This window comes from Pinus tabuliformis, chromosome 3_2 (assembly GCF_031772625.1).
Source record: "Pinus tabuliformis cultivar Carrire ecotype Pingquan chromosome 3_2, CPIR1, whole genome shotgun sequence".
NCBI lineage: Eukaryota > Viridiplantae > Streptophyta > Pinopsida > Pinales > Pinaceae > Pinus > Pinus tabuliformis.
The window spans coordinates 338,171,050-338,197,188 of NC_142302.1; the positions used below are offsets into that span (position 1 = coordinate 338,171,050).

The 26,139-nt window shown below is 42.0% G+C and overlaps 1 protein-coding gene across 7 annotated transcripts in view; it reads right to left on the reverse strand.

The window, feature by feature from the left end:
* The window catches only part of LOC149180873 (protein MALE DISCOVERER 1-like), a 333,331-nt gene that overhangs the window by 15,979 nt on the left and 291,213 nt on the right, over positions 1-26,139 (reverse strand). For all 7 annotated transcript variants that reach the window (XM_089416349.1, XM_089416350.1, XM_089416351.1 and 4 more), the window contains 2 exons: positions 19,255-19,307; positions 18,982-19,136 (listed from right to left, as the gene is read on the reverse strand). In XM_089416349.1, the coding sequence (XP_089272475.1) occupies positions 18,982-19,136; positions 19,255-19,307 (208 nt within the window). The remainder of the gene's footprint in view (positions 1-18,981; positions 19,137-19,254; positions 19,308-26,139) is intronic.

A 26,139-nucleotide genomic window follows, 5' to 3' on the forward strand; every position in this document is an offset into this window, starting at 1 on the left:
GGTGCCCAAACTCTTGGATCATATCTGGCTACGGGAGCCCTTAACGGCAGCAGCAGAATGACAGGCGTCGGGTGGAACAAAGTGTAGTGGAGCAGTAGCGCAGTGCTTAGGTGTAGAAATCTGAGGCAGCGCAGTGGAGGTTGCAACAGTGCGTGAGGCACAAAAGTGTATGCAGCAGCGCAGTGGCAGCAGAGGGAGCACAAGATAGCAGTAAAGGCATCTTCAATTTCACGAGGCTTCCAGACTAACTGGGATGTCAGTGTTTGGGAGGAGTCAGTTACTTACTTCTCAGTAACTGAGTTGCAATGCAACAGTTAGCAGTGGCAGTGTTAGGGGTAGCATGGGCAGCATATTGAGAAGGAGATGTAGTAGAGATGTAGCAGTGGCAGTGGCAGTGGCAATGTCATGGGCAACAGTGCAGATGATGTGAGGCAACAGGCCAAGCATCAGCACAAGTACCGGTGCGGAGGATCAGTGTGATGTTTCAATGATGGAGCATTACTAGAGCACATTCCTCGCTAAGAGGGAGTGTTGATTTGTGGTAGCATCGAATGTGCTCTAGCCATGAAAATTGGTGGAAAGGTTAAGGCACATAAGATCTCCAAAACCCAGAAATGGTTTGGGAAAATTCCACCCGGTTGGAGAGATATTAAAATAATTAATATTTTTAATGGGGTTCCTAAGTCTAAACTTAGGAAAATTAAAATATTAATGCGTATTAAAATAAAACTGGGTGAGAATGTTCTAAATGACATGGATAAAGCCAAATATAATCTTAGCCATTGATTAGGAACTTAATCTTGGTCGTTGAAGACTCAACAGGAAAAGTAGAAGAGGAGGGTTGAGGGTCAGTTGGAGATACACCAAATTCATCAGTCAGTTCGATTTTCTGGAAAGGGGTTTTCTGAGAGAATCGAACCAGTGATCTGTTGCAGCGAGGGGCAGTTTGCCACGAGGCCGAGAATACATAGCAGAGAGGCAGAGATAATTCCAGAGAGAGAGCGCAAAGCCTGGAAAGGCTGCCGCAGAGGCTGAGAAGGCCAGCGTGGGTGATGCAGAGGGCCAGAGGGATGACGCAAAGAGCCAAGGGGATGACGCAGAGGCATCAATAGCTGCGCAGAGGCTAGCAGAGCTGACGCAGGGCCAAGAGGTAGTGTTGGGTGATTTTCGTGGGGTAGACTGAGTGCTGGTGAGCTGGGAAGGGTGATGCAATCCCTACAAAGTGATGTAGAGCAGTAGAGAAGCTTGGAGCAACTTTCGCTGTCCAGCTAAGGAGCTGTAGCAGTTGCTGTGGGATCGTTCATTTGGTGACTGATCAGCTGAAATATTTGTCTCCGAGGAGAGGTATTACTGTCAAGGGCATTCTCTGTTGGGTGAGCCATTTCTGGCACCCTAGTTGTATTCAAAAATTGCGTAATAATAAAACCCTCATATCTGTTGCACCGATTTTCCCGCGTTGGGTTTTTCCGGGAAGATTGTCCAAAAATAATGGTGTCCCTTGTGTGATTGTCTCAGTTATTTCATTTTTTGATCTGTATATGTGTTAAGGTTGTATTTGTGTTTATTTTCGGTATTTATATTTATAAATAACTTGTTAATGAAAAGAACAAATAGGAGAAAATAAACCAGATAATGCAGTAGGGATTTCTAACGTGTCAGACTTAGAAATTTCATTTTGTTCCATAATAGTAGTGACCATAGGAAGCTAGCGCTCAAGGATAAACTTCGAAACATCAAGATGCAGAAGAATGACACTATCCCGCAATGTCTGAGTAGGTTCACACAAGTTCGTGATGAGCTTGCACGAGTTGGTATTATTGTTTCAAAGGATGGCTTGGTAAGCCTAGCCCTTCTGGGCCTTCCCAAGAGCTGACATAGCTACCAAGGTTCAATAAACAGGAGGGAGAAACTACCAAATTGGGAACGCTTCTGGTCTAATTTGGACTACGCTAAGAGGCTTCTTGGGCATTTGCACTTACTACAGGAAGTTTTCAAAGGGTTCTCACAGCTGGCAGCACCCTTAACCAACTTGACAAAGAAAGGGGCCTTCACATGGACTGAGGAAGCACAGGTCGCTTTCGATCGCCTCAAGCAGTTGTGAGTAGTTGCCCTGTCTTGGCACTCCCGGATTTTTCCCAGCCATTCATGGTGGAGTGTGATGCATCAGGGGTGGGAGTTGGAGCCGTTTTGTCACAGGAGGGGCACCCCATAGATTTCGAGAGTTAGAAGCTCCTACCGCACGAGCTGTCATATTCCATATATGACAAGGAGATGTTGGCCATCATGCATGCATTGGCCAAGTTCCGCCAGTACTTGGTGGGCAACCGATTCCGAGTGAAGACTGATCACAATAGTCTTCGACATTTCATGGGGCAGTAGGGCCTCAATGACAGGCAACAGAGATGGGTCAACAAGGTGTAGGCCTACGACTTTGATATTGAGTATGTGCAGGGAAAGCACAACGTGGTGGCCGATGCTCTATCCAGGAGACCAGCTAGATTATCTCTTATGCGCATCTCCCAGGATTGGAAGGCTCAACTGTTGGTCAAGTACTCCAAGGACAGGAAGGCCTGCGAGGTGCTAGAGGCGACACATGCATATGAGCATTACCATGTGATGGATGAGGTCATCTATTACAAGGGACACATTTACTTAGTGCCCAACTCGCAGTTGAAGGAGAGGGTATTCCAGGTAGCTCACGATTCACCATTGTCCAGACACCAAGAGTTTCGGAAGACTTACATGGTTGTTCGGTAGAGGTTCACATGGAAAGGCCTCAAGGAGGACGTGCTGTAGCACGTAAGGGAGTGTGAGCCTGCCAGCGGAACAAGGGGGAGCTGACTCACCCTGCAGGGCTATTACAACCACTTCTCATTCCAAAGGGGAAATGAGAAAGTATCTCGATGGATTTCATCACTGGGCTCCCCACAGTACAGGGGAAGGATTGCATATATGTGGTGGTTGACAGGCTGACCAAATTTGCCCATTTCTTTGCCATCCCCACTAGATTCACAGTTGCCCAAGTTGCCGAGTTGTTCTTCCGAGAGGTTTTCAAACTACATGGACTCCCTAAGAACATTGTTAGCGACAGAGATAGCAGGTTTATGGGTGGCTTTTGGCAGGAGCTCTTTAGGTTGGTTGGGACGAAGCTTACTCCTAGCACCATTTACCACCCTCAGACGGACAGCCAGACAGAGAGGGTCAACCAATGGTTGGAGAGGTAGCTAGGGAACTATGTCACGGGTCAGCAAAGGACATTGATTCGGTGGTTGTAGTTGGGCGAGTTCTGCTACAACACCACGCACCACATGTCTATTGGTATGACTCCTTTTCGTGCCCTCTATGGTTATGATGCTCTAACTTTTGTTGATGTTATTTTTGGAGATAGCCAGGCCCCAAAGGCTAAAGACTGGGTCCAAGAGAGCCAAGATATCCTCAAAGCTCTCAAGGATAATTTTGCGACAGCCTAGAATCAGCGAAAACTGTATGTAGATTGGCACAGGGTAGAGAGGCACTCTAAGGGGGACCTAGTGTATCTCCGGTTGCAGCCTTACAGACAGTCCACGATTAAACAGAAGAGGGGCGAGAAGCTACAGCCACTCTTCTATGGGCCCTACCAGGTGACCAGGCAAGTTGGAGAGGTGGCCTATGAGCTAGCACTGCCTCCGAGGAGCAGGATCCACAACGTGTTTCATGTCTCATGCCTGAAGAAGGTACTATGACAATAGGTGACCGCAGCGGCTGATCTACCCCCATTGGATGATGAGGGCCATTTGGTGCTGGAACCAGAGGCCATACTGGAGAGCAAGGAGAGAAGACTGAGGAGCAGAACCATCAGAGAGTTCTTGGTACATTGGAAGAACTTACTAGATGAGGATGCCACCTGGGAAAGTGAGCACATACTAGAGCGCCCGGCTTTGACGTTGCTTAAGGGCAAGCAACATTTGGGAGGGGAGGATTGTCATGTCCCTTCTCAAAAGAATTAGTCACGGGGTGCAGAAACACAATTTTGGCAGCATTTTTGGTTTAGGAGGAGGACCCCACACGCAGAAACTTAGGAACTATAGGTAGTTCAAATTATTTCTGGCAGCTAGTGGAATGTGGGGTCCACCACATGCATAATTCAAATTTGGCCAAGGAGGACGTTGGAGGGAATTCGAGCTAGTGGAGGGAGGGGCCCACAAGAGGCTAAGGGGGCCCAAGATGATAAAAGAGGATGGAGCTCTCATTTTGTAGCATTCTAAATATCTAACAAACAAACTCACTCTTGTATGCTCTGCTACTTAGCGAGTCTACCGGTTGTCTAGCCACGAGTCTTCCGCAGGGAAGATTCAACCTCGACTTCGGGGGTATATCCGTGCCCGCCCTAGGGAGGCTGTTCCACAGAGGTTGCAGGGGTTTCCAGTAGTGATTCACAACTCAGCCAGCCATGCAAAGGAAGGAACTGCGTGTTTTCTGGGCAGCCAAAAATACACAGAGATTGATTGAGCCAGCCAAGAGGCCCCTAACTTGCTGGGATTTTCGGGAGCAAGGAAGGTAGAGGGTTGAGGGTATTTTATCAGTGTTTTGCAGTCAGCCAGCCAGTACACACAGCAATATGCATTTCTGGGCAAAGAGATTGCGTAGTGGCCTCTAGCAGCAAATTCGTGGGGCTTGATTGAGCAGCCATCAAGGCGAAGGACCATTCGAGAAGCAAGGGATCAACTAGTATAGGTGAAAGCAGCATTTGAGGGGTGTTTTCAAGTGGATATGCAAGTTTTTTCCTGCAAAATGAATTTGGCAACAGTAACTGGAGAGAAGCTCCCAAGAGGCCGTAAATCCAAAGTCAAAATCAGAGAAATTCCCTTCTGGGTTTTTTTGGGTTTTGTCCAAGGAGTCTAAGGCTGAAAGGGCATAATTTTCTGGGCAGTTTTTGGGCACATTCCAGCAGGCCGAAGTCAGCAGATCAGCAGTTTACTGGGACAACGCAGAGCACAGTGGAGCAGCAACTGAACAACCATCTTTCCAGCTATTCTACCACCTGGGTTTGGTCCAACTTGTCCTTGAGACAAGCCCAGGTGCACCACTCATTTATATATTGTACTCTTACTCTCATATTTCATAATATATGGCTCAGCAGTTCCATTATTACAGTGTTTCATGGGTGTTTGATAAATGTTTTTAATTTTCCACTGATGCATTGTTTGTTTATTTCGATTATCACTTAAATTCCTGTTTAGGAACATTACATAAATCATGTGTTTTTTATCACATGTGCAAAGGAGAGAGAGAAAAAGAAGAACTAAGTTTGACTTACAATGACCACCAAGTCTTTTGGGTAGTAGACCAAATCTTTTTCGGCAACAGCAAGAGGCCAAAATCAACCTGTGTCTGGGCAGTTGACTATAGGTTGAATGAGGCTATTTTTGGACAATTTTGACCAGGTTTGACCTGTGCTAGTTGTTGATCTTGTTTGACCTAATTTGACTAGAAAATTAGATTGTATCTCTTGTTGAATTGAACAATTTCTCCTAAGAAAAGGTTGTTGAGTTTTTCCCTAGTTAGGGTTTTCCAAGGGTAAAATTTTGTGTCTCTTGTGTTTGGTTGTCTCTTTATGATCCTACTATCATTATTGTTTTACTGTTGAGATTTTCTATGTATAATTTCTTAATGAAAAGATAGATTAATTAAGAAATCATTGGAAAGTAATTATCTGACTAGAAGATCCTGAAAAATCCACATGGTATCAGAGCCTAGGTGAAAGAGTAGCATTGAAAAAAAAATGTTTGAGAAAGCTTGTTTAAAGTTATTCTACTAGGGCTTGCTGGTATTAGCCCTTTTCATTTCAAGAGATCAATCACACAAATTTTGTTTGAGATTTTAAAAAAAACCCTAGTCTACTTTTTGTAGCCCTAGTTCAAGGTAGGAAACCTTAGTCTGTCAAGAAGGCTACCTAATTTTTTGTCTGCTATTTGAGGCTGAAGAGGACAAAATTCTGATGACAGGAGGGTTTGTAATGAGGCTGCAACCCTGGTACAAGGTTGAGAATCCCAAGCCACGGGAAGAAGGCTCAAATATGAGAAGGTCGAAAAGGCCTCAATCTGAGTTGCAGAGGGCCAAAAGGCTTCATGGGCACCTCAGGAGGGTCGAAAGGCCTCGGTATGACATTAATAGAGACCAAGAAGCCTCAAAAGGTAACCAGGAAGTGTGAATTTATCTCGTGCCTATGGAAAAGTCCACTAGGTCATTGTTGAGTGCTAATTCCTAAAAATTGGTTGATGAAAGACGCTGATAAGTATAGTGATAGAATTGGGTTTGAATGTCTAGATTATAGAGGGCTTGTATAGGCCTGATTTGAAGGGAAGTCTAAGGACCTTTTATGATGCATCTTAAGAGAGGAACTTAAGAGCTAGGAAGGAATACCTATAGTTGACATGGAGTCAAACTCTTGTTTACCATCCACTTTAAATATGGTCAAATTCCATTACAAGAATGATTGGTGAGATAGTCTACAGTTTGAATAATTCAAGCATGACATTTGATGCGATTTGAAGTTATTGAGTACCAACACAAATCTTCATTTGACATGGAGTGGCTAGCTTGATTTTTGGACTAAAGAAGAAGAACTGCCAAATAATTTGTTTGTTCCCTAAAAGAAGGTCGAAACCTCTGCTCTACAAAACTGTGAAGCACATGTTCATGAACTTGACGATGGGGTTCACGAACCTGTCCCGGGTTCTCATCCCCACAAACAGGGAGCTGGAGCGGGTACTTCCCAGATGTACCCATACGAACTGGCTTCTTCCCATAAGAAACCAGTACTCAATACTTGTGGCCTGGGTTCATTTGCATAAATAGGTTTGTCGAACCTTGAAAATGGGTGCTTAAACACCGAAAATGGGTGTGTGATGGGTTCTTATGTGGCATCGAGCAAGAAAAAAAAAATCCTATCTTAGTAAAACATTTCAAATTTAAGGTTTTGAGGTCTTCAAGTCCCATCATTTAGAAAGAAGTATAGGTCTTTTTAATTTCTTTGCCATGATTTTTATCAAAATTCTTATTTTAGTAAAACATTTCAAATCTAAAGTTCTGAGGTCTTAAAGTCCATCATTTCGAAAGTACAAGATTTTAAATTTTTGTGCCATGAATTAGTTCCTGGATTTTATTTCTTAATGATATAACCACTAATTAGTAATGCATGCCTCTAATTCAAATACGACATCCTTTACAAAAATACCATTAAGTACAAGTCATCTGAAGGATATATGCTCTTAATAAAATACATTTTGCTATCTTAAGCGTTTGTTAATTTCCTTGCATTTCTTCTGCTCTGATAAATTTCTCCACAATGTCAATACCTATGTAATATAAATGTTTCATCACACTCAAAACAATACTTTGATACTAAGTTCTTTATTTATTTAGTAGTATCCATATGTGAGGAATGTGTTTTTATGGTTTTAAGTTCTTTAAACAGATATATTAATTTTATAATCTACTTTGGTTTTCTTCTTGAAGGGAGTTATTGTCTTCATTCAATATGTAAATTGTAATTTCCATTTGATATCAAATTTAAAATTTCAGAGTGAATGTTCATGCTTAAGTCATTAAATGACTTATTTTTCTTGTTGTAAGTTGGAAGATTTCAAAATTCATATATATTATAATTTATAAAATATATAATATATATAAATTATAATATAGCCTCGACGAATCCACATCCCCTATTTCAAAAAGTGATGCATCCATCGCCGCACCCGTCCTCGAACCCGTCCCTAAACCCACGTTTCCTAGCAACATAGCTACAAAACCTACGGACAAAAATTGTTGGTTTGGCTTGAATAGGACCATTTCAAGTATCACATGCTTGTGCCACTTGAAGATTGTTGCCTTCACATATATTGAGGATAGATTGATGAAGCAAGTTTCTTTTGGAAGACATTGGAATGCCATGGTCTTATTCCCTCTTTTGGAGACATCTTACTTTCTTTGAAAATTAGGCTCGACCTATGGTATTTTTGTCTTTGTTGACATGGTAGTTAAAAAGGCTGAATAGAACTCTAGAAAATAAAGTAGCAACGACAAATTTAATCTTAGTCAAGGGCTAAATGTTTTGCCCTGGTTGTGTAACTTCAAGAACAAAGTTGAATTATGTTTATAAAGAGACTGAATTAAGAGTGTTGCTCAAGTATGTGAAAGAAATGCCTTCTATGTGTTGTTGAAATTTGCATTGACTAAGATATAATGCTAAGGTCTTGCCAAAACAGATTGAAAGCTACTTCAGAGCCATGGGGAGCTGTGGAGAAAGGCTCTCTCATATAAAACAAGAAAAGTCATATCACTTTTACTAGAATATGACCCCTTCTTGAAAGAGTTGGTAGGGTTTGTAAACCCTAGGAAAGATTTGAAGATTATGATTTAGAAAGCCCTAGTGTTTGGGGATAAAACCCTGAGCTAGATCTAGATCGATGATTATGCTAAATAAAGAAACCGTAGCTCATGCAAGGAAGGAAAGGAAAGCAACATGATGATGATGAAAAAGAGGACGATGAGTTTTAAGAAGGAAAGGATCTAGAGGGAATTGACAAATCCCTTCTCCTCAAAAGATAAGTACTTCATTTCTTTATTCCTTGATTATTACTACTTTTGGCCAGCCTTTTGTATTTGTATATTTTGCTTGGTAATAATCATTTCTTTCGTGACCTCCTAATGAGGTTTGCAAGTACGTCGTGAAGGCTTCCAAGGATCTGGCAGCAAAGACAAGTGTTGGACACCTAATCCTAAAGGGTTAGCGTGGAAGTTGAATGGACAAAGCAGTCCAAGAGACCTTGGGATCTGAATCCCAAAAGTCACCTATTGTACTATAAATGTGTATCTTATCTTAATAAAAATATGCACTCACTGATTTATCTTTCCATTTGTTTTCCTATCCATGTGTGTTTAACATGGTATCAGAGCGGGCGATCTCCTGCCCTGCTCCATTGTGAGCCACCTGTTTCTGTGAGCCACCTGTTTCAGCGCTGCCATTCCTCTGTCGTGAGCAGTCCTGGCCCTCTGCCATATTCCTTTCCAGCGCTGCCTTTTGAACGCCTCTGTCCTGACATTGACTCAGTCATGATATTCGCATCCATTTTGAACGCCTCTGTCCTGACATTGACTCAGTCATGATATTCGCATCCATTTTGAACGCCTCTGTCCTGACATTGACTCAGTCCTGACATTCGCATCCATTTTGAACGCCTCTGTCCTGACATTGACTCAGTCCTGACATTCGCATCCATTTTGAACGCCTCCCGGCTTCGAGATCATTTTTGAAACTTGGAAATGGGATTTAATGCAACGTCTTCAGTCTTCTGCAATCCTGGATGCTTGAAAGGCACGTTACTGTTATCCACAATTATATTGTATATGTCCTGAGGCCGAGGTATGCTGGGAATGTGAAACGGCACCCGGCTACGCCCACCACTGGTTTTCTTATCCCGTGAAAGCACTTTCACGCCTCCAGAAATATCCCCCTCCGCCGCCGTGGCCTTAGCACCCAGAGCCAACTTCCGCTCTCTGCATTTTATTCTGCTTCCATAAACCAACTGAAAACCATTCTCTATGTCGTCCACACTACCAGGTTACCGCTATGATGCTCCTGCCGACCTCTCTTGAATTTGTCCATGGAAACGTCGACGCGTTCGAATATATTGTCATGGATATTAACTAACCAGTCGTATGCTTCGTCCGGATCAGCTGGAAAACTGGAAGAATCGCTGAGATGTTGAATGGATGAGGCCAGAGGACCTCTGACGAGGTTTTGCAAGTTCTGAGCCGGTTCTTTGAATACAGAGGCAGAGTTCTATCCGCGGCCCACTGGATCATATCATTGCAGCAATGCCGCGGTTGGAGGGCCCGACCGGGTTCGAACCGGTGACATGGTGAATGCATAACGCTTCTTTTTCTGGTATAGCCCTCCTTTCATCATTGTAGTGTAACAGAAGGCCTGCACTGATAAGTACCAACAATGCTGTTGGAACAATGCCGAGCCTGAATGCCAATGGCCTTGATGTCAAGCCATTCTGCAGTAAGTGACGGTTAGTTTCAGTTCCATTCTTTTTGGAATTTGATGATGTTGTATATTTGAAGACATGACTATTCAAATGCAAAACCGGTAAACTTAAGCAGTTCGATAAGTAAATGGCAGAGTTGTAAATAAGGTCATTGGGAGTTTGATGTTGCTGAGTCTTCGTTGGATTTCTCTTGATGCTTCTTCAGCTTGATCAAAGTGTATCAATTCATAAATCATATGTACATATTCTTCTGATAGCAGGCCCAGCTTTCTGGGTGTTGGGATCGATTTACAAATGCGTTTGAGGGATATATTGCGGGATCCATTGTTCAACTACAGGTGCTGCAGAAAGGAGCGTATCTCTCATTCTTGATTGGCAGCATTCTCTTTCTCATCAGCACCATTGTTCACAGCAAAAGGCCTTCACCCAAAGTGGAAAACACATGGCTTGACATCCTCGCTGGGGTAATGTTTGTTATGTGCACGACCTGTGGGCACATCTCTCAGGATTCGATATCAGGTTTTCACCGCTAATTCATCTCGAATCACAGCTTCCATTCGTTGAATTCGCAGTTCCAATCCTTCACGCCATTGGAGCAGTCCTAGTCTTCGTTGGTCTGAGAAACATTATTTTCTAGATCGTTACACTTTGTTATAGCAGAGGTTGTGATAGCTTGAGATCAAATAATGCGATGGTGTGTGCACTTTGGGGTGTGCCCTGAACATTACAAACATCTCTGTGTTTTATATACCAAGAATAGTGATTATTCGACTAACATTTTTCTTAGCAAGGGCTTATAATTAGGAGCTGATATTATATTGATCCATGAGACTATATGGTCCTGAGGTTTATGGTACTTCACTCCTTGAGAAGGGTCAAACCATAAACATCTGTTGAAGTTGTGGTCTGTTTGTTTTGAGTCCAAGCCATTCCTGTACCAACTGGTCAAGTCTAATTACATTCACTATTCTACTGAGGGATGAGTTTTTGGTATTCTGGGACTGAAATTCCAGTGAAGTCTATTGTTATCCATTAAATAGCACAAAGTGTCGAACCTCTGTTGCTAAAGTAAACACTAAGTTGAAGTTTTCTGGGCAGTGTGTATACCAGGTTTCACTATCTCTGAGTTTAGTCATCTTTTTTCAAGTAATATTCTGTTGAGCACTTGTTCGGATTCAAACTCAGATTGTTACCTGGATTGTTTGCCTTGAAGGAGTTTTATTTGTTGCAGATCCGATTTGTTGGGTTGATCTTCCAAGGACCAACAACTCTGGAATGGATGTGCCTCGTTGCAGTTGTATTGTTGAATGGTGAATGCAGTATAACTGGAGTTAACACTGATAGATGATTTGTAAGTCAAATTTTTTATGACTTGGCACATGCTCAAGCAGATTTTAAGAGCAGTATTGAAGCCACCTCGAAGCAGATTTGGTGTTGTCCATGGAACAATTTGAAACAACCTCTGAGTGAGGTGATTCGTGGAAGAGTGATCAGCATTGTGAAGTGAATTTGAAGCATTTTTGAAGACATTTTTTTTGAAGTCATTTTGCAGTTTCTTGTAGAGATTTTGGAGCAGTTTCTTGTAGAGATTTTGCATGATTTCCATAGCAGCTAGATGCTCTGAAGTTTGAAGTTGAGGACATCGCTCATCTTCACATTTATATATTTTTGCATTGGTGATGTTATGCTCCAGTTCATTCTTAAAACGAACTGTGGACTGTTGATTTACCATGTGCCCAATTATACCAATGTTTATTGTAACTTAACTTGGTAACATCCAGCTTACTCAGGTCCTGCTCCATCAACCTTTTTCGCGACATTGTTGCCACTTGATAAGCCCTTACAATATCTTGTAGTAAGAGTACAATATTATTTTTCTGTTGCTGTTGCCTCAGTTGTGTTTTTTAAGTGACATTGAAGAAAAATGGCCAGACTTGAAGATGCATTAAAGTTATTGAATATCCTAATTCATTCCACTGTTGATGAGATGGTCAAAGTTAACAAAGAAACTCTCTTTGACATCCAAACCTCTCTGCAAACTGCACATGAGAATATTGAGTTTTTGCAGCTTGAAACAAAACTACAGCAGGAAGAATTACACCAGTGGAGTCATCATTCTGAACCTGTTTCTGTTCAGAACAATGAAGCAGACTCCCATAAACAGCATGTTAATAATGTTACAGATAAAGCAGCAGTTGTACATGCAGATGCAGAAACTCAGTCTGCACTTCCCAAGCCCATCATCAGACCTTGGGAACAGCTTGTCCACAACAAGCACAGAACTGGTCTTGGATATGAAAAGGACTTGTCCTTTCATATTCCAGACTATGCCAAGCCCATTCAGTTTCAGAGTGCTGGATTCATTTATGACAGTTCACCTGCTCCTTATGACAGTTCAGCTATTCCAGATTCTACTCCTCTTCCACCACAGCAACAACAACAACAGATTGTGAAATGCCAACACTGTGACCGAGTTGGCCATCTGAAAGATCACTGTTTTGATCTTCATCCATGTGAGCACTGTTATAAAACCAGCCATTCTTCACACAGATGCTTCAGAAACAAACCACCTGCAAGAACAAAGATTCATCTTGGATGGATCGCTTCTTGGCAATGGGCATCAACAGCCAAGAAGATATTCCAAACACATGTCAGAACTTGTTCCAGAGTATTGAACAGTCTTGCAGTTGCGTTTTCTCCATCTTCTCACCTTGTATCTGACAGGGGGGGAAATGATGGTCATCTACAAGCTTCAAAGTCACATCAAGCGAGCCTGAGCCACAACCTGCCACACCAGTTTCAGAGTTGTAGCCAGAGACAAGATGCCTGAACATGCCTTCAGAGTTGTTGGTCATCCTTAAACCATCACAGATTGAGAACACTTCCTCTAGCAGAAGACACCAGCTTCTTGCCAGTTTTGGAAGAGTTCCGGGAACTGCACTAAGCGTTCCAGTGTTGGTGGTCATCCTTAAACCACCGGGAAGAACGAATCAAAAATTGTGGCAAGAGGATTCTCCCAGGATCAAGCATAAATTGAGCTAAAGTGATTTGTGCTCAAGAGAGATAAATTGTACTAACATCTAGAGCCATGCCTGATGACCAGAAGAGCTCCTAGTTCAAAAGGAGTAGGCAAGTTAGCAAGTTTGAAGGATGCCATGATGAAGCAAATTGTGTTGAGACTTGAGGAGAAGTCAAGTAGTGACTTCCAAGAAGTTTTACAACCTCAAGTATGCAGCAGATGGTAGCATAGAAAAGTACAAAGCAATATTCATGGCTAGAAAGTTCTCCCAGAAAGAGGGAGAAGACTATGAGAGGATGTTTGCTCCAGTGGTCAAGTACACTTCTTTTAGAACTATTATTTCTATTGCTTTTGTTGGAGGTTACATAAGATGGATGTAAAGACTGCTTTCCTCATTGGAGCAATTGTGGAAGAAGTGTACATAGAGTTACCTTAGGGATTTGAGGTACATGAGAGGGAATCTCATGTCTGCAGGCTGAAGAAAGCTTTGTTCAAACATCGGGCATGGTATTCTTGGATTGATGGATATTTGATGAGTCTTGGTTGATCTTGTGACTTGTTTCTGACAGGAGCAAAAAAACTCATTTGATAGAGGGAGTAGCAATGGCAGGAGGATTTGCTTCTATGATAAAGGGAGCAGTCAAGTTGGATACATTACTTCTTGGGATTAGAAGTGTGGCAAACGCTGTGTGAGATCTTCCTTGGCCAAAGCATATTATTACAATCCTTTAGAGATTTGAGATAATGGACAGCTAGTCCATCGCCACTCCCATGGTAACTAGCTTGAAGAAGTTGAGTGGCAAAGGGAGTAGCCAGGATTGCCACAAAAGGATTCGTTTCAGTGTCAATGGGAGCACCCAGTCGGGGTGGTCAGAAATTAGTTGTGGCACATGTGTTGAGGTACCGGCATGGTACAGTTGGATATGGATTGAGATATGTCTCAAACAATGAAGTACAGTTGTTGGGATATATAGGTTCAGATTGGACAGAAAGTGCAAAAGACAAGATGAACACATTAGGATGATGATTCAGTTTAGGTTCTTCTATGATATCCTAGATGAGCAAGAAGCATACATCTGTTAGCACTGTAGGAGTTGAGTACACTTCAGCTTGTATGGCGAGTTGCGAAGCAGTGTGGCATCAGAAGCTACTCACAGGATTGTTTGATAAGTTGTAAGAGACGACCATGATGACTAATCAAAGCACATTGAGATCATGGTACAACCACATCCGGGACATCATATAGAAGGGAGCAATGTGCTCCAATGTGTTTCTATGGACAAGCAAGCTGTTGACATTCTCACAAAGCCTCTGTCCCAGAATGAAGTTTGTATAGTTCAGGGTCAAGCTTGGAGTGTTTGAGAATGCTTCCCTCGGCTAAAGGGAGTGTTGATGTTGTAGCATTAAGGGGCGGAGATTCTCCCTAGGTCATGGGTATTGATTGGGAGCTATGTAATGTGACTAGGGAGATTGGCCCAAAAAGTATCAAGTCCCGGAGTGTTCCCATAGTCAAGGGTTACCTGACGATATTGCCAATAGTTGGTTGAGTCAATGCCTTACAACATCATGCAAGTGTTTTTCCATTCATTAGCATGTGACGAGATGTGGGAGTGGTAAATGGGCCTCTGGTTTCACCATTTCTTAGTGAGTTCCTGACATGACTCCAAGTGACGATTTATTGAGTTGGTGACCCAACGCTAGTCTTGTTGACCCCAGCCAGAAGGTCTTTTGGCCATATTGCCATGGGTTTTGGCTAGTGGGTGAATAGATCCATTTGCAAAGGGTTGTCTAGTGGGTGACTAGATCCCTTTGCATGACGCTGATGCAAGATGCCTTCCACGTGGTTCTGGTATAGAACATGAGGTGGATGGATTCATCAACATAGCTGAGATCATTCAACCTTTTTCTTGAAATGGAGAAATTTTTCAACAAGAGAACCTCTGAAGAAATCAAAGAGAATACCTACCTAGCTAAAAGGGAGTGTTGAATTTTGATCGCTACAATCGGTATTCATTAATTGTATTAGCCCACAAAAGGAAAAGAAAATGAAAAATACAAATTTGAACTTAAGTCTGCCCTAAAAAAAAATTTAAAAGGGAGGGAATTCAAAAATTTTAATTTGATATTATTTTACCTCCAAAAGTCAAGTCAGCCCTCCAAGAAGTTCAAGTCAGCTCAGTGAAAAGTCACACCTATTCAGGCACCTTCAGCCACTATATATTCCCCCATATATTCCCATTCATCTTCACTCTTTTGGCACCAATTCAGATCACTAAATCATCTGTTTTTCTGATCACACATGTGAAGAAGAGAAAGGGAGAGCAAGAATACCTAAGTTTGACCTGTGTTGACAACCAAATCTTCTGGGCAGCTGACAGAATCTTTCTGGGCAGCAGACCGAGTTTTCTAGGCAGTAGCAGGAGGCTGAAATTTGGCCTGTGTCTAGGCAGTTGACTGCAGGTCGACTCGAGTTATTTTTGGACAGTTTTGACCAGGCTTGACCTGTGCTAGTTGTTAGTCTTGTTTGACCTAATTTGACTGGAAAATCAGAGTGTATCTCTTTTTGAATTGAACAATTTTTCCTAAGAAAAGGTTGTTGGGTTTTTCCCTAGTTAGGGTTTTCCTAGAGTAAATTATGTCTCTTGTGTTTGGTTGTCTCTTTATGATCCTACTGTCATTATTGTTTTACTATTGAGATTGTCTATGTATAATTGTTAATGATAAGATGGATTAATTAAGAAATCATTGGAAAGTAATTATCAAACTAGAAGATCCTGAAAAATCAACAGTGTGTGTGTGTGTGCAGTGTGCACTGAGCATAGTGTCCCCCATGTACCCAAAATCTAACACAGAATCAATTTCAAGAAAATATCAACATGTCTTAGGTGGAAAATCTCTAAGAATACACTAGATTTTTCTAATTGTGTGGCTTGATGTCTCTAATTGACCAATTTAGGGGGAAATCCTATAAATAGGCATTGTCTGATTTCTAATCACACTATCCAAGTGTATTTTTAGACCTACGAAGGGCTACTGAAAGAAGCATCAAGCTAAATAATGTGAATGGGTTTAGACATCAATATTAATTAGCTTCCACAATTTTCACACCTAAGATAACCAATGAACTAGGACTCAATTTAGGTAGGCAACCTAAAGAATCTCCTAAGCTGCCTAAGTTGGACTGCAGCCTGCATTACATTGGTCTAGTGAATCTATCATATATGACACGGCAGGATAAAAGAAGTAATATACCCTGAATAAAATCATCGGAAGAAACTGGGCACAAGTCCAAGTGTGAGCACTACATACATCAATGCTCAAGACAGTGATTTTATAAGCATTCTTGCATTAATGACAAATATCAGGTATTTAATTTATCTTTTTAATAAGAATAATATGCAGACTACGATCTGGACAACTCCTATATCTAGGACTGAAGTTCATGTTCTAGTACCCTGCTGCTAAGTATGGTATAATATCTACACTGCCATAGACTAAGCAGTCAACTCACTTTGAAGAGGGGGTACCTTCACTCACAAACTAGGGAGTCTCATATGTCAATTTGGCATCTGGCTAGGCCATGACCTTAAATTACTTAATTATTCTTATTATTATTGGTGTTGATTTTTCTACAATAGTGCACAGTAGAATCTGATCTTCTAACTTTGATAATTACTTCCAATGATTTATCAGATTAACTTGTCACATATCACATGTATCATTAAGCAATTATACTTGGAAAATCTTCAACAGTAGGATCAATAAGAGACAGCCAAGCACAATAGAGACAACAAATTTACCCTGGGAAAACCCACTTGGGGGAAAAACCCAGCAACTTTTCTTCTTAGGAGAATTAATTCTTCAAAAGTACAAATCAGAATCTTTCTAGAAATCTGTGCCCAATCCAAATTCAAATTACCAGTCAAATCTGGTCAAATCTGGTCAAAACCTCAAAATTTGCCTGAGTCAATTCTGGTCAAAGGGGGCTGAAATTCGCCCTGAGGTCAGCTTGAACCTGTGGTCAGATGCCCTGCGGTCAACTGTGGTCAAAATACCCAGAACTGCTGTCAGACAGGATCAAATTTCAGTGGTCAACACAACCTTCTTCAGCAGTCAAAACTCCTCTTCTTTAGCAGTCAAAACTCGTCCAAGACTTGGTCAAATAGAAGTCTGAATCTCAGTCAAAACAGGCAGGTCAAAGATGTCAATGAGCAGCTTCAATTACCTATCACTCATAAATTCTCCTCATTTTTCTTCGCACGTGTGAAGAGAAGACTAGAAGATGATGAGTGATCTGAGTTGTCCGAATGTTGGAGGTCAAATAGATATTTATAGTGGTCAAACAAGGTGGGTTTTGACCAGTGTGGAAAAAGTCGCGATAAAGCCGTGATAAAATCAGCAAAGTTGATTTTTTGGGCTAGCCGATTTTATCGGCCGACCTTTTGGCAATTTTTTCGAAAACGAAAAAGTCGTGATTTAATCAGAAGTCAACCAAAAAAATCGCGAAGCCTACCCAAGCCGCGGATAAGTGAGGGAAAAGGCCGAAAAAACACTCTTCTTTCTGCCATTCATCCCTGTGGAGAGAGGAGGCACTTCCCATTGCCCAAGAGGAGGATGACAGAGGATGACAGAGAACGACAGAGTCCATTTGTAGCCCTAGGGGCACGACCTTCTTCTTCTAGAGGAAAAGGCAAAGCCATTCCCTACTCCCATAAAAGGGGCAGAGGATCTCAGTGACTGATTACTTTATGACATGTAGATGACTCATGATATACATTTATTATAGTTTTTGTTGATATTTTGACTCTTGAGATTTGAGATTGAGTTTGGACTCAAAATTCAGGACTTGACTCACTATTTTGATATGTGATGTAGCACTAGACTTCATATACATATTATATATTAGCTTTCTTTTCATGTTTATGTGGAAATGCATTTATTTGAAATTGTGGATGCTTCAGATGCTTAAAATATAATATATATATATATATATATATATATATATATATTTTGTGGACTATTTGCCGATTTTTTCAAAAACCTCCCAACTTTAATGACTTTTTCAATTTCTGGACCCTTGCCGATTTAATCCCGACTCTAAATTTTTCCACATTTGTTTTGACCAAGGGTCACACCAATTCATATGGTGGGGCCGACTTGGCTTCTGCGGCCTACATGAAGGCCAAAAATAATAATTTTTATTTTTCATTTTGTACAATATTCTTTGGCCAATTTAGGAGGCCTGTTTGGCATGCAGGAATACCTCCTGATGTTACAAAAATCAACAATTAGATGGCTTCAAATCAGTTTTTAATCAACTAAGTCCAACTCCCTACTAGCTACTGACTTTGTCTACACAGAACACAATTTAATTTATGAGGTTCTAAACTAAGTTCTACCCCCAAATTAGTTGCATCTATAGTAATAATATTGAGGTTTCCATTAGGCCACAACTGTACTTCATAGCTTGGAAAAACTTCCTGTTAAAATGAGTCAGTATCAAAAAATTAACAAACCAATAATTGACTTTATCAACGTTTCACAATGTTGCAAACATCAGCATCGGGATAAAATCGGCAAGGGTCAGGAAAACCAAAAAATCATAAAAATTGAGAAAATATCGGTAAAAATTGCCAAACATCGGCAAAATTAAGATACCACCAAAAAATCTTCAAGGCCAAAAAATCGTGACTTCGATATTTCTTCGTGATATAATGGGGATGTTTGCAACATGACTTTTCAGTCCTGTAGACAACAATTATACTTTGATGACCAACAATAAAAAGACTATTTATTTTTGTCTTACCATGAGCCAAAACTTACAGCTCTTTTGTTACAGTCAGAAACCAGAAAAAGCTTTTCAGAGTTTCAATATGACAGTGTTAATTTGACAAGGCTCATTCACATCACAAAAGTTTAGATATGCACCTTGGCTGCATAGTCTTCAGTTAGAAAAATATTTGATGAATTGAACTTCCCATTGAAAAGCAGTGGAGGATTGCATGAGTGATGCAAGTAAGATAAGCCATACGCAGTGCCAACTGCAATTCTCATTCTTTGCCTCCAGGAAAGTTGTTCTCCACCTGCATCAGATAGTTTACAGGTATGACCACTGTAAAAGGATATCCTATTCAGGGAACAGAAAAAGAAAAAGTACGAAAGTTGCAATGCCCATAAGATAAAGGGCATAAAAACACAAACCATGCAAATTTTCATAGAGTGTTCCATTTGGAGCATACTGTAAAACCAGCATCCTGTTTCACAACAGTAATTAATGATCAATATAAAGTGCACGTCATTCTAGCACAACATCATCTTAGCACTGAAATGCATTTAATATTTAAATAATACTTGCATATTGCCAGTTGGTAAGCTCACTTGCATGTTGAGCTCACACCTATGCTAAGCTGCATGGAAACAGATATGGATACAGAAATGAATCCACCAGATATTATGAGAAGTCAGGATCTGGATAGGGGGAACATATATAAATCTAAACCATGTACCAAAAACACAGAAAAGTCAAATCTCCAAATACATGTCACTCCAAATTGTTCTCACAAGCTTAGAAATGCAGGATGTTATCAAAACTCATATTTGTGTGTTTTAGAAATGGAAGGGACTATTTTATAGGAAATGTTAGGGATACAGCCCCACACTTTGCCTTCGTTTTTTTTTTGATGCACAAGCTTGACATTTCTGACAGGCCAAAAACGGATCCTGAACAGATCCTCTGGCATTTCCAAGTTGGAAACAGGTCCCAAGAAGATCTTGGATAGATCATATCAGATCAGATAAATCCGGGATCCTGCACAGGCCGATCAGATGACATAAGTCTATGTCATTGTCATGCTGAATTTATTATTGGAGTCATCCCGGAGAAGTTTCTTAGTTTGCGAATATATTGTTGTCAATTTTTAATCTCATATAGAAATCACAACAGTGAAGTTTTGTTGCTTGTTCGAGACCCACCCAGTCCTTTAAAATGAACCCACATAAAAGTGGCAATTATGCAAGTGACTGCTCTTGGCTCTTGAATTTACACCAACTTTCTCAAAGCAGTCACTCTGCCCCATCTTAGCATGGGATAATTTGAACATCAATTAATGGAAACATTCTTTTTTATTATCTCTAAAACATTTTGGAAAAGGAAAGCAATGCCTCTTCTTCCCTTCTGATTCTGAGAGTGTATCCAGTCCTTCAATTACTCAAATTTTCTCCATTGCAATGTAGAACATGCCCAGTCATCCTTGACATATCAAAGTCTCATTTTGTTATATGTCTCCAGCTATATGTAAATATGCCTTGGCTAGATATGAAATGACAAGAAACACAATATCTCATGAGTAGATTTCAAAGCTATTAATACGTTCAACTTCAACAATCCTGACTGAAGAGGCAATGTCAGGATCTAAGAGCTATAGTACATACTATGACACATTCACCATTGACTGAGAAACTAATTTGCAGCAATCAGAGAGGCTTTTCTCATCTAAATGGTGACTATATGCAGTTCACTTTGTGTAGTGGTATTTCCAAATTGGCAAATTTCTCAAAATAGGAATTTTACGTTGAACTTCATTTGAACGGTTGTAATGTACTAATCCTCAAAACATCAGAGCAATCATATAAAACATAGTGCAAAATCAAAGATCACAACAGAAAATAGATAAACCCTGAGAAAGATCTCTTGATAATAAAAAATAGTGAGCTATGTTCACTTTCCTCTTCAAGGGGATAACCTCCTTCGGCAAAGCTCCAAACACAATAACAATTATTGACAAAACATTACATAACCTTCTACTCAATATGTAGTGTTGAAGTTCCTAAGTCTAACAGTTAGAAACCCTCCATGTACTTTCTGATTTATTTCTGCCTACTTGTTCTAATTAATTAACATGTTATTTACCATGTAGATACTGAAAATAAATACAAGTAAATGCTCAACACATTACAGATCATCAACTAAAGGAAACAAAACAAGCACACAAGTGACACCGTTATTTTTTGACTAATGTCCCTGGAAAAACCCAATGCGGGAAAACCGATGCAGCTATCTGAGGGTTTGATTTATTAAGCAGTTTCAAAATACAATCTGGGTGCCAAAACAGGCTCACCCAACAGAGAAAAAATCTCATTAGTAGTTCCTCTCAGTCGGAGACAGATGTTCTGGTTGAAACCCCGGATAATCACTCTGGCAGCTTCATAGCTCCAATCTGCCTCACGAAACCCTAGCGTCAGCCTCTAGGGACAGCGTCAGCCCTTTCTGGCCCAGCGTTTGCCCAACATCACTCTAGCTTGGCTAGCGTCAGCCTCTGGAGGCACTATGTCAGCCCTCTGGCCCTCTGCATCACCCACGTTGGCCCTTTGAGGCACTGCGCAGCTCCTAGCTACCTCTACATGAGCCCTAGCTAGCTCTGCGTGAATCCTTGGCTGGTTTTGAGTCCCTCACTCTCGGCTACTGCGCTGATCCTCCTGGTGCTATCTCTGCCTCTCTACTTCTGTATTCATTGCCCTTCTGCTGCAACTCTGATCACTCTCTCAACTTCCTCAGCAAACCCAACGCCAGAAAGTCAAAATCTTGATCAACTCGGTGTGTTCTCCAAGTGACCCTCAAGCCTCCTCTTATACTTTTCTCATTGACAATTCAACGGCCGAGTTTAAGTCCCTAATCAACGGCTAAGATTAACTCTCGCTTGATCCATGACTTTTGGACCCTTCTAACACAGTTTTCTATTAATTTACATTAATATTTTATTTTCCCTAAGTTTAGACTTAGGGACTCCATTAAAAATATTAATTATTTTAATATCTCCCAAACTCATTAGATTCTGCCCAAACCATTTCTGGGTATTGGAGATCTCATGTGCTTTAGCCTCTCCACCAATTTTCGTGGCTAAAGCACATCCGATGCTACCCCAAATCAACACTCCCTCTTAGCGAGGACTGTTCTCTAATAATACTTCTTACTGAACATCACCCTGATCATCCGGCATTGGTCCCTGTGCTGATGCTAAGCCTCCCTGCCCAACATCCTCTACACTGCTGCATCCTATACTGCTGCCCATGGCCCTGCCATTGCCACTGTTGCATCTGTATGGCAACTCCCTCTACATCTGTGCTGCTACCCATGGCCCTACCACTGCCACTGCTGCATCTACACTGCAACCCCTCTCATCATGTTGCATCGCGCTGCCCATAGCACTGCCACTGCTAACTGCGGCACTGCAACTCAGTTACTGAGAAGTAAGTAACTGATCTCCCAACTCTAACATCTCTGTCAGGCTAGAAACACTCCTGATGTTGAAGCTCCCTCTGTCACTGACAAGTGCTCCCTCTCTGACCTCTGCGCTGCTACAACAACTTTGTGCATCTCGCACTACTGCCTCACACTGTCCTAGGACTCTTGCACTGTAGCTCCCTCTTTCACTCCATCCACATTCGTCTCTACCGACATCCGCCAGCCCTGCTACTCCTCTTCGGGGCTCTCGTAGCAAGGTATAATCCAAGAGGTTGGGTACCTCAAGGACCCTGCCCTTCATCGCCTGTAGTCCATCTGACTAGAGCGTGATGTCTCCCCACTTCCGCTCAAGTGGCATGTGAGCACTCATGGCACAGTCATCGTCTGTCTCCACTTTCTCTGCTCTTGTTGGCGCAGCCTTGGTCTCAGAGGCCTCTCCCTTGCTCTTCTTCCTTGGACACTGGGTCGCATAATGACCCAGTTCCCCACAGTGTAAGCATTTGACCTTGGAGAGGTCCTTCTTTTGTTTCTCCTGCTTTCCCTCAAATGTTAGGGCAGCATCCACCTCCTCCTCCTTGATTTTGATCCCCTTGCCGCTGCTTCCCGCCTTGCTCAGCCTTTTGATCTCTTTTTGGCGAAGAGCCGCCCACATTTCCTCCCAATATGGAAGGGTCGCCCTTCCCAGTATGCTCTGGACAAACACCTCCCAGTCTTCAGAGACTGCGTTCAGCGTTGTTCTCACCATCAATTCTTGATCCGGCGTGGCCCCTATGGAAGTTAGTTGATCCCGGATCTCCTTCAATCGACCGAGGAAAGTGTCGATTTGTTCTCCCTGCTACATCTAGTATGACCGCAACTGATTTTCTAGTAACACCCTTCTCTGCACAAAAGTATGCTGGTACGATTTCTTTAGGGCCTCCCACATCTCTTTTGTTGTGTCCTTTTCGGCAATATGTGGTACTACATGGTCCTTGACCCTGTCAAGAATGATGCTCTTGGCCCTTGCCATTGCCTCCTCGTACTTGTCGTTATCAGCTAGGTCAACTGGGATTGCTATAAGATTCTGGCCTTCCAGACTATAAAGTTTGAGGCTCCGTCCAGCCTGTCCTGGTCTCTTACCTCGTTCACTGCCATCTCGCTGCTCCTCTACTTCCCTCTTGGAAGTTCTTGGTATCACTCTGTCTGAGCCTCGAATTCCCTCCTAGAAACCCTTCTGCCAATGTTAACATGCCCACATTCCGATCGTTAATGCAGCTGCATCACTAATCCGGATTTCTCGGCTATAAATCCTCGGTAGCAACTCCCCCCTCCTTGGCCTTGCCCTATTAGGTACTGTTCTGACTACAGTACCCCACCAGCTCCACTTTGCAACTTACCCACAGCCTCCTAAACCCCAGCAAACTGAAGGTTAGAGCTCCTAGGCTCTGCGCAATCAGGGACTGGCTAAAGTTCTCCCCTAGCCAACTGCGTCAACCCTCCTGGTCTCTGTGTGGCTCAATCTTGATGACGCAGGCACTGCGTCACCCCTTCCTTGCTACTCCTCTGCTAGGAACAACTTCTGTTACTTGGGACAACTGTTTTCTACTTGCTGCTGCTCTGCTCGGTTGATGTCCTCAGTTCTCCTGTGATCTGCGACCACGCTCCGATAGCATGTTGAAGTTTCTAAGTCTAACAGTTAGAATCCCTCCATGTAGTTTCTGATTTATTTCTGCCTACTTGTTCTGAATCTCTGATTAATTAACAAGTTATTTACCATGTAGATACTGAAAATAAATACAAGTACATGCTCAACACATTACAGATCATCAACTAAAGGAAACAAAACAAGCACACAAGTGACACCATTATTTTTGGACTAATGTCCTCGGAAAAACCCAATGTGGGAAAACTGGTGCAGCTATCTGAGGGTTTGATTTATTAAACAGTTTCGAATACAATCTGGGTGCCAAAACTGGCTTACCCAACAGAGAAAAAATCTCGACAGTAGTACCTCTTAGTCGGAGACAAATGTTCCGGCAAAAACCCCTAATAATCACTCCGATAGCTTCACAGCTCCAATCTGCCTCACGAAACCCCAGCGTCAGCGCTTTCAGGCCCAGCATTTGCCCAACGTCACTCTGGCTTGGCTTGAGTCAGCCTCTAGAGGCACTGCGTCGGCCCTCTGGCCCCCTATGTCACCCACGTTGGCCCTCTAAGGCACTGCACAGCTCCTGGTTGCCTCTGCGTGAGCCCTAGCTGGCTTTGCGTGAACCCCTGGCTGGTTTTGCGTCCCTCACTCTCAGCTACTGTGCTGATCCTCCTAGTGCTATCTCTGCCTCTCTGCTTCTATATTCACTGCCCCTCAGCTACAACTCTGATCACTCTCTCAACTTCCTCAGCAAACCCAGCCCCAAAGAGTCGAAATCTTGATCAACTTGGTGTGTTCTCCAAGTGACCCTCAAGCCCCCTCTTATAAACAATTCAACGGCCGAGATTAAGTCCCTAATCAATGGCTAAGATTAACTATCGCTTAATCCATGACTTTTGGACCCTTCTAACACAGCTTTATATTAATTCACATTAATATTTTATTTTCCCTAAGTTTAGACTTAGGGACTCCATTAAAAATATTAAGTATTTTAATATCTCCCAAACTGGTAAGATTCTGTCCAAACCATTTCTGGGTATTGGAAATCTCATGTGCTTTAGCCTCTCCACCAACTTTCGTGGCTAGAGCACATCCGATGCTACCCCAAATCAACATGTAGCTATCCATAGACAATCTTAACTAGCTATGGACCCACTTATAATGACGGTCTACTTAAATTTCACTTACTGAATCATCATTTTTTTCTTCTTTTGCATCAAATGTGGTGTTGTAACTAGAATTACCAAGATAGGGTTATCTACCTCAACCAATACCAGAGTCACTCCATGTGCAAGTCTACTGAAGTATGATCTCTAGAAGAAGGAGAAATTGAGGCCCAAAACCTACTGGAAGTATACTTCCTAGAGATCTTAGCTTATCACAAACAAGTTATGACAGCATGTGTCTAGGATTGTAGAGTCTAGATTCTCAATACATGTTCATCATGAAAGTGCCTCCAAAATCCCTACAAAAATATCCTCCACAAATGTCTCCTTTCTCCAGCCCCTAACTCCTCCAAACTTCTGATCCTCTGACCCCTGTGTAAGCTTTGGCTAGTGACCTCTGCACACTACCGGGAATAGAGAAATTCGGCCGTCAATATCCCTGCACTTCGACCCCCGCAAATCTACCACAAAATCTCTAGCATTAGATAGGAAAATCTTCTGCAAATTGACAGGCCTTCTAACCCACTGTAGGTGATCCCCGAATGAATGATTCAAACTACCTCTGCACCCAAGAAATGTGCAGAACTGGATAATAACTACTATAATGAAGCCCTGTCAGTGCCCTCAATGGACCACTGAATTTGCTCACTAGGGAGATGTTGTCGCACAGAGTATCCAAGCACCGCGATAACGCTCAGACCGGGGGCTGTCACCCTGATCCTGATCTCTTCGTTTAAGCCATCTCCCTAGGCTAAGGGGGGCAGACCCTATGGGATAAGGGAAGAACAACTGGGAATCAGCTAGTTTGGGAGACACGACAGAGGAAACAAGCACTTGATTGATATTTAAACTTTGATTGGATCTTTAAATGTTTAAGACCAGTGCCTTCGCTATATGAAGTGAAAACTGAGTAATTAGCTTGCTGCTGATGCTAATGAAAAATTAACGGTTGCTTGAAAAATATTTGCAAAATATCCAACACGTAACAAGCATTAAATAATCCAGGCAATGACGAAAGATAGATGCAAGAGATTCAACAGATGCACAATGCC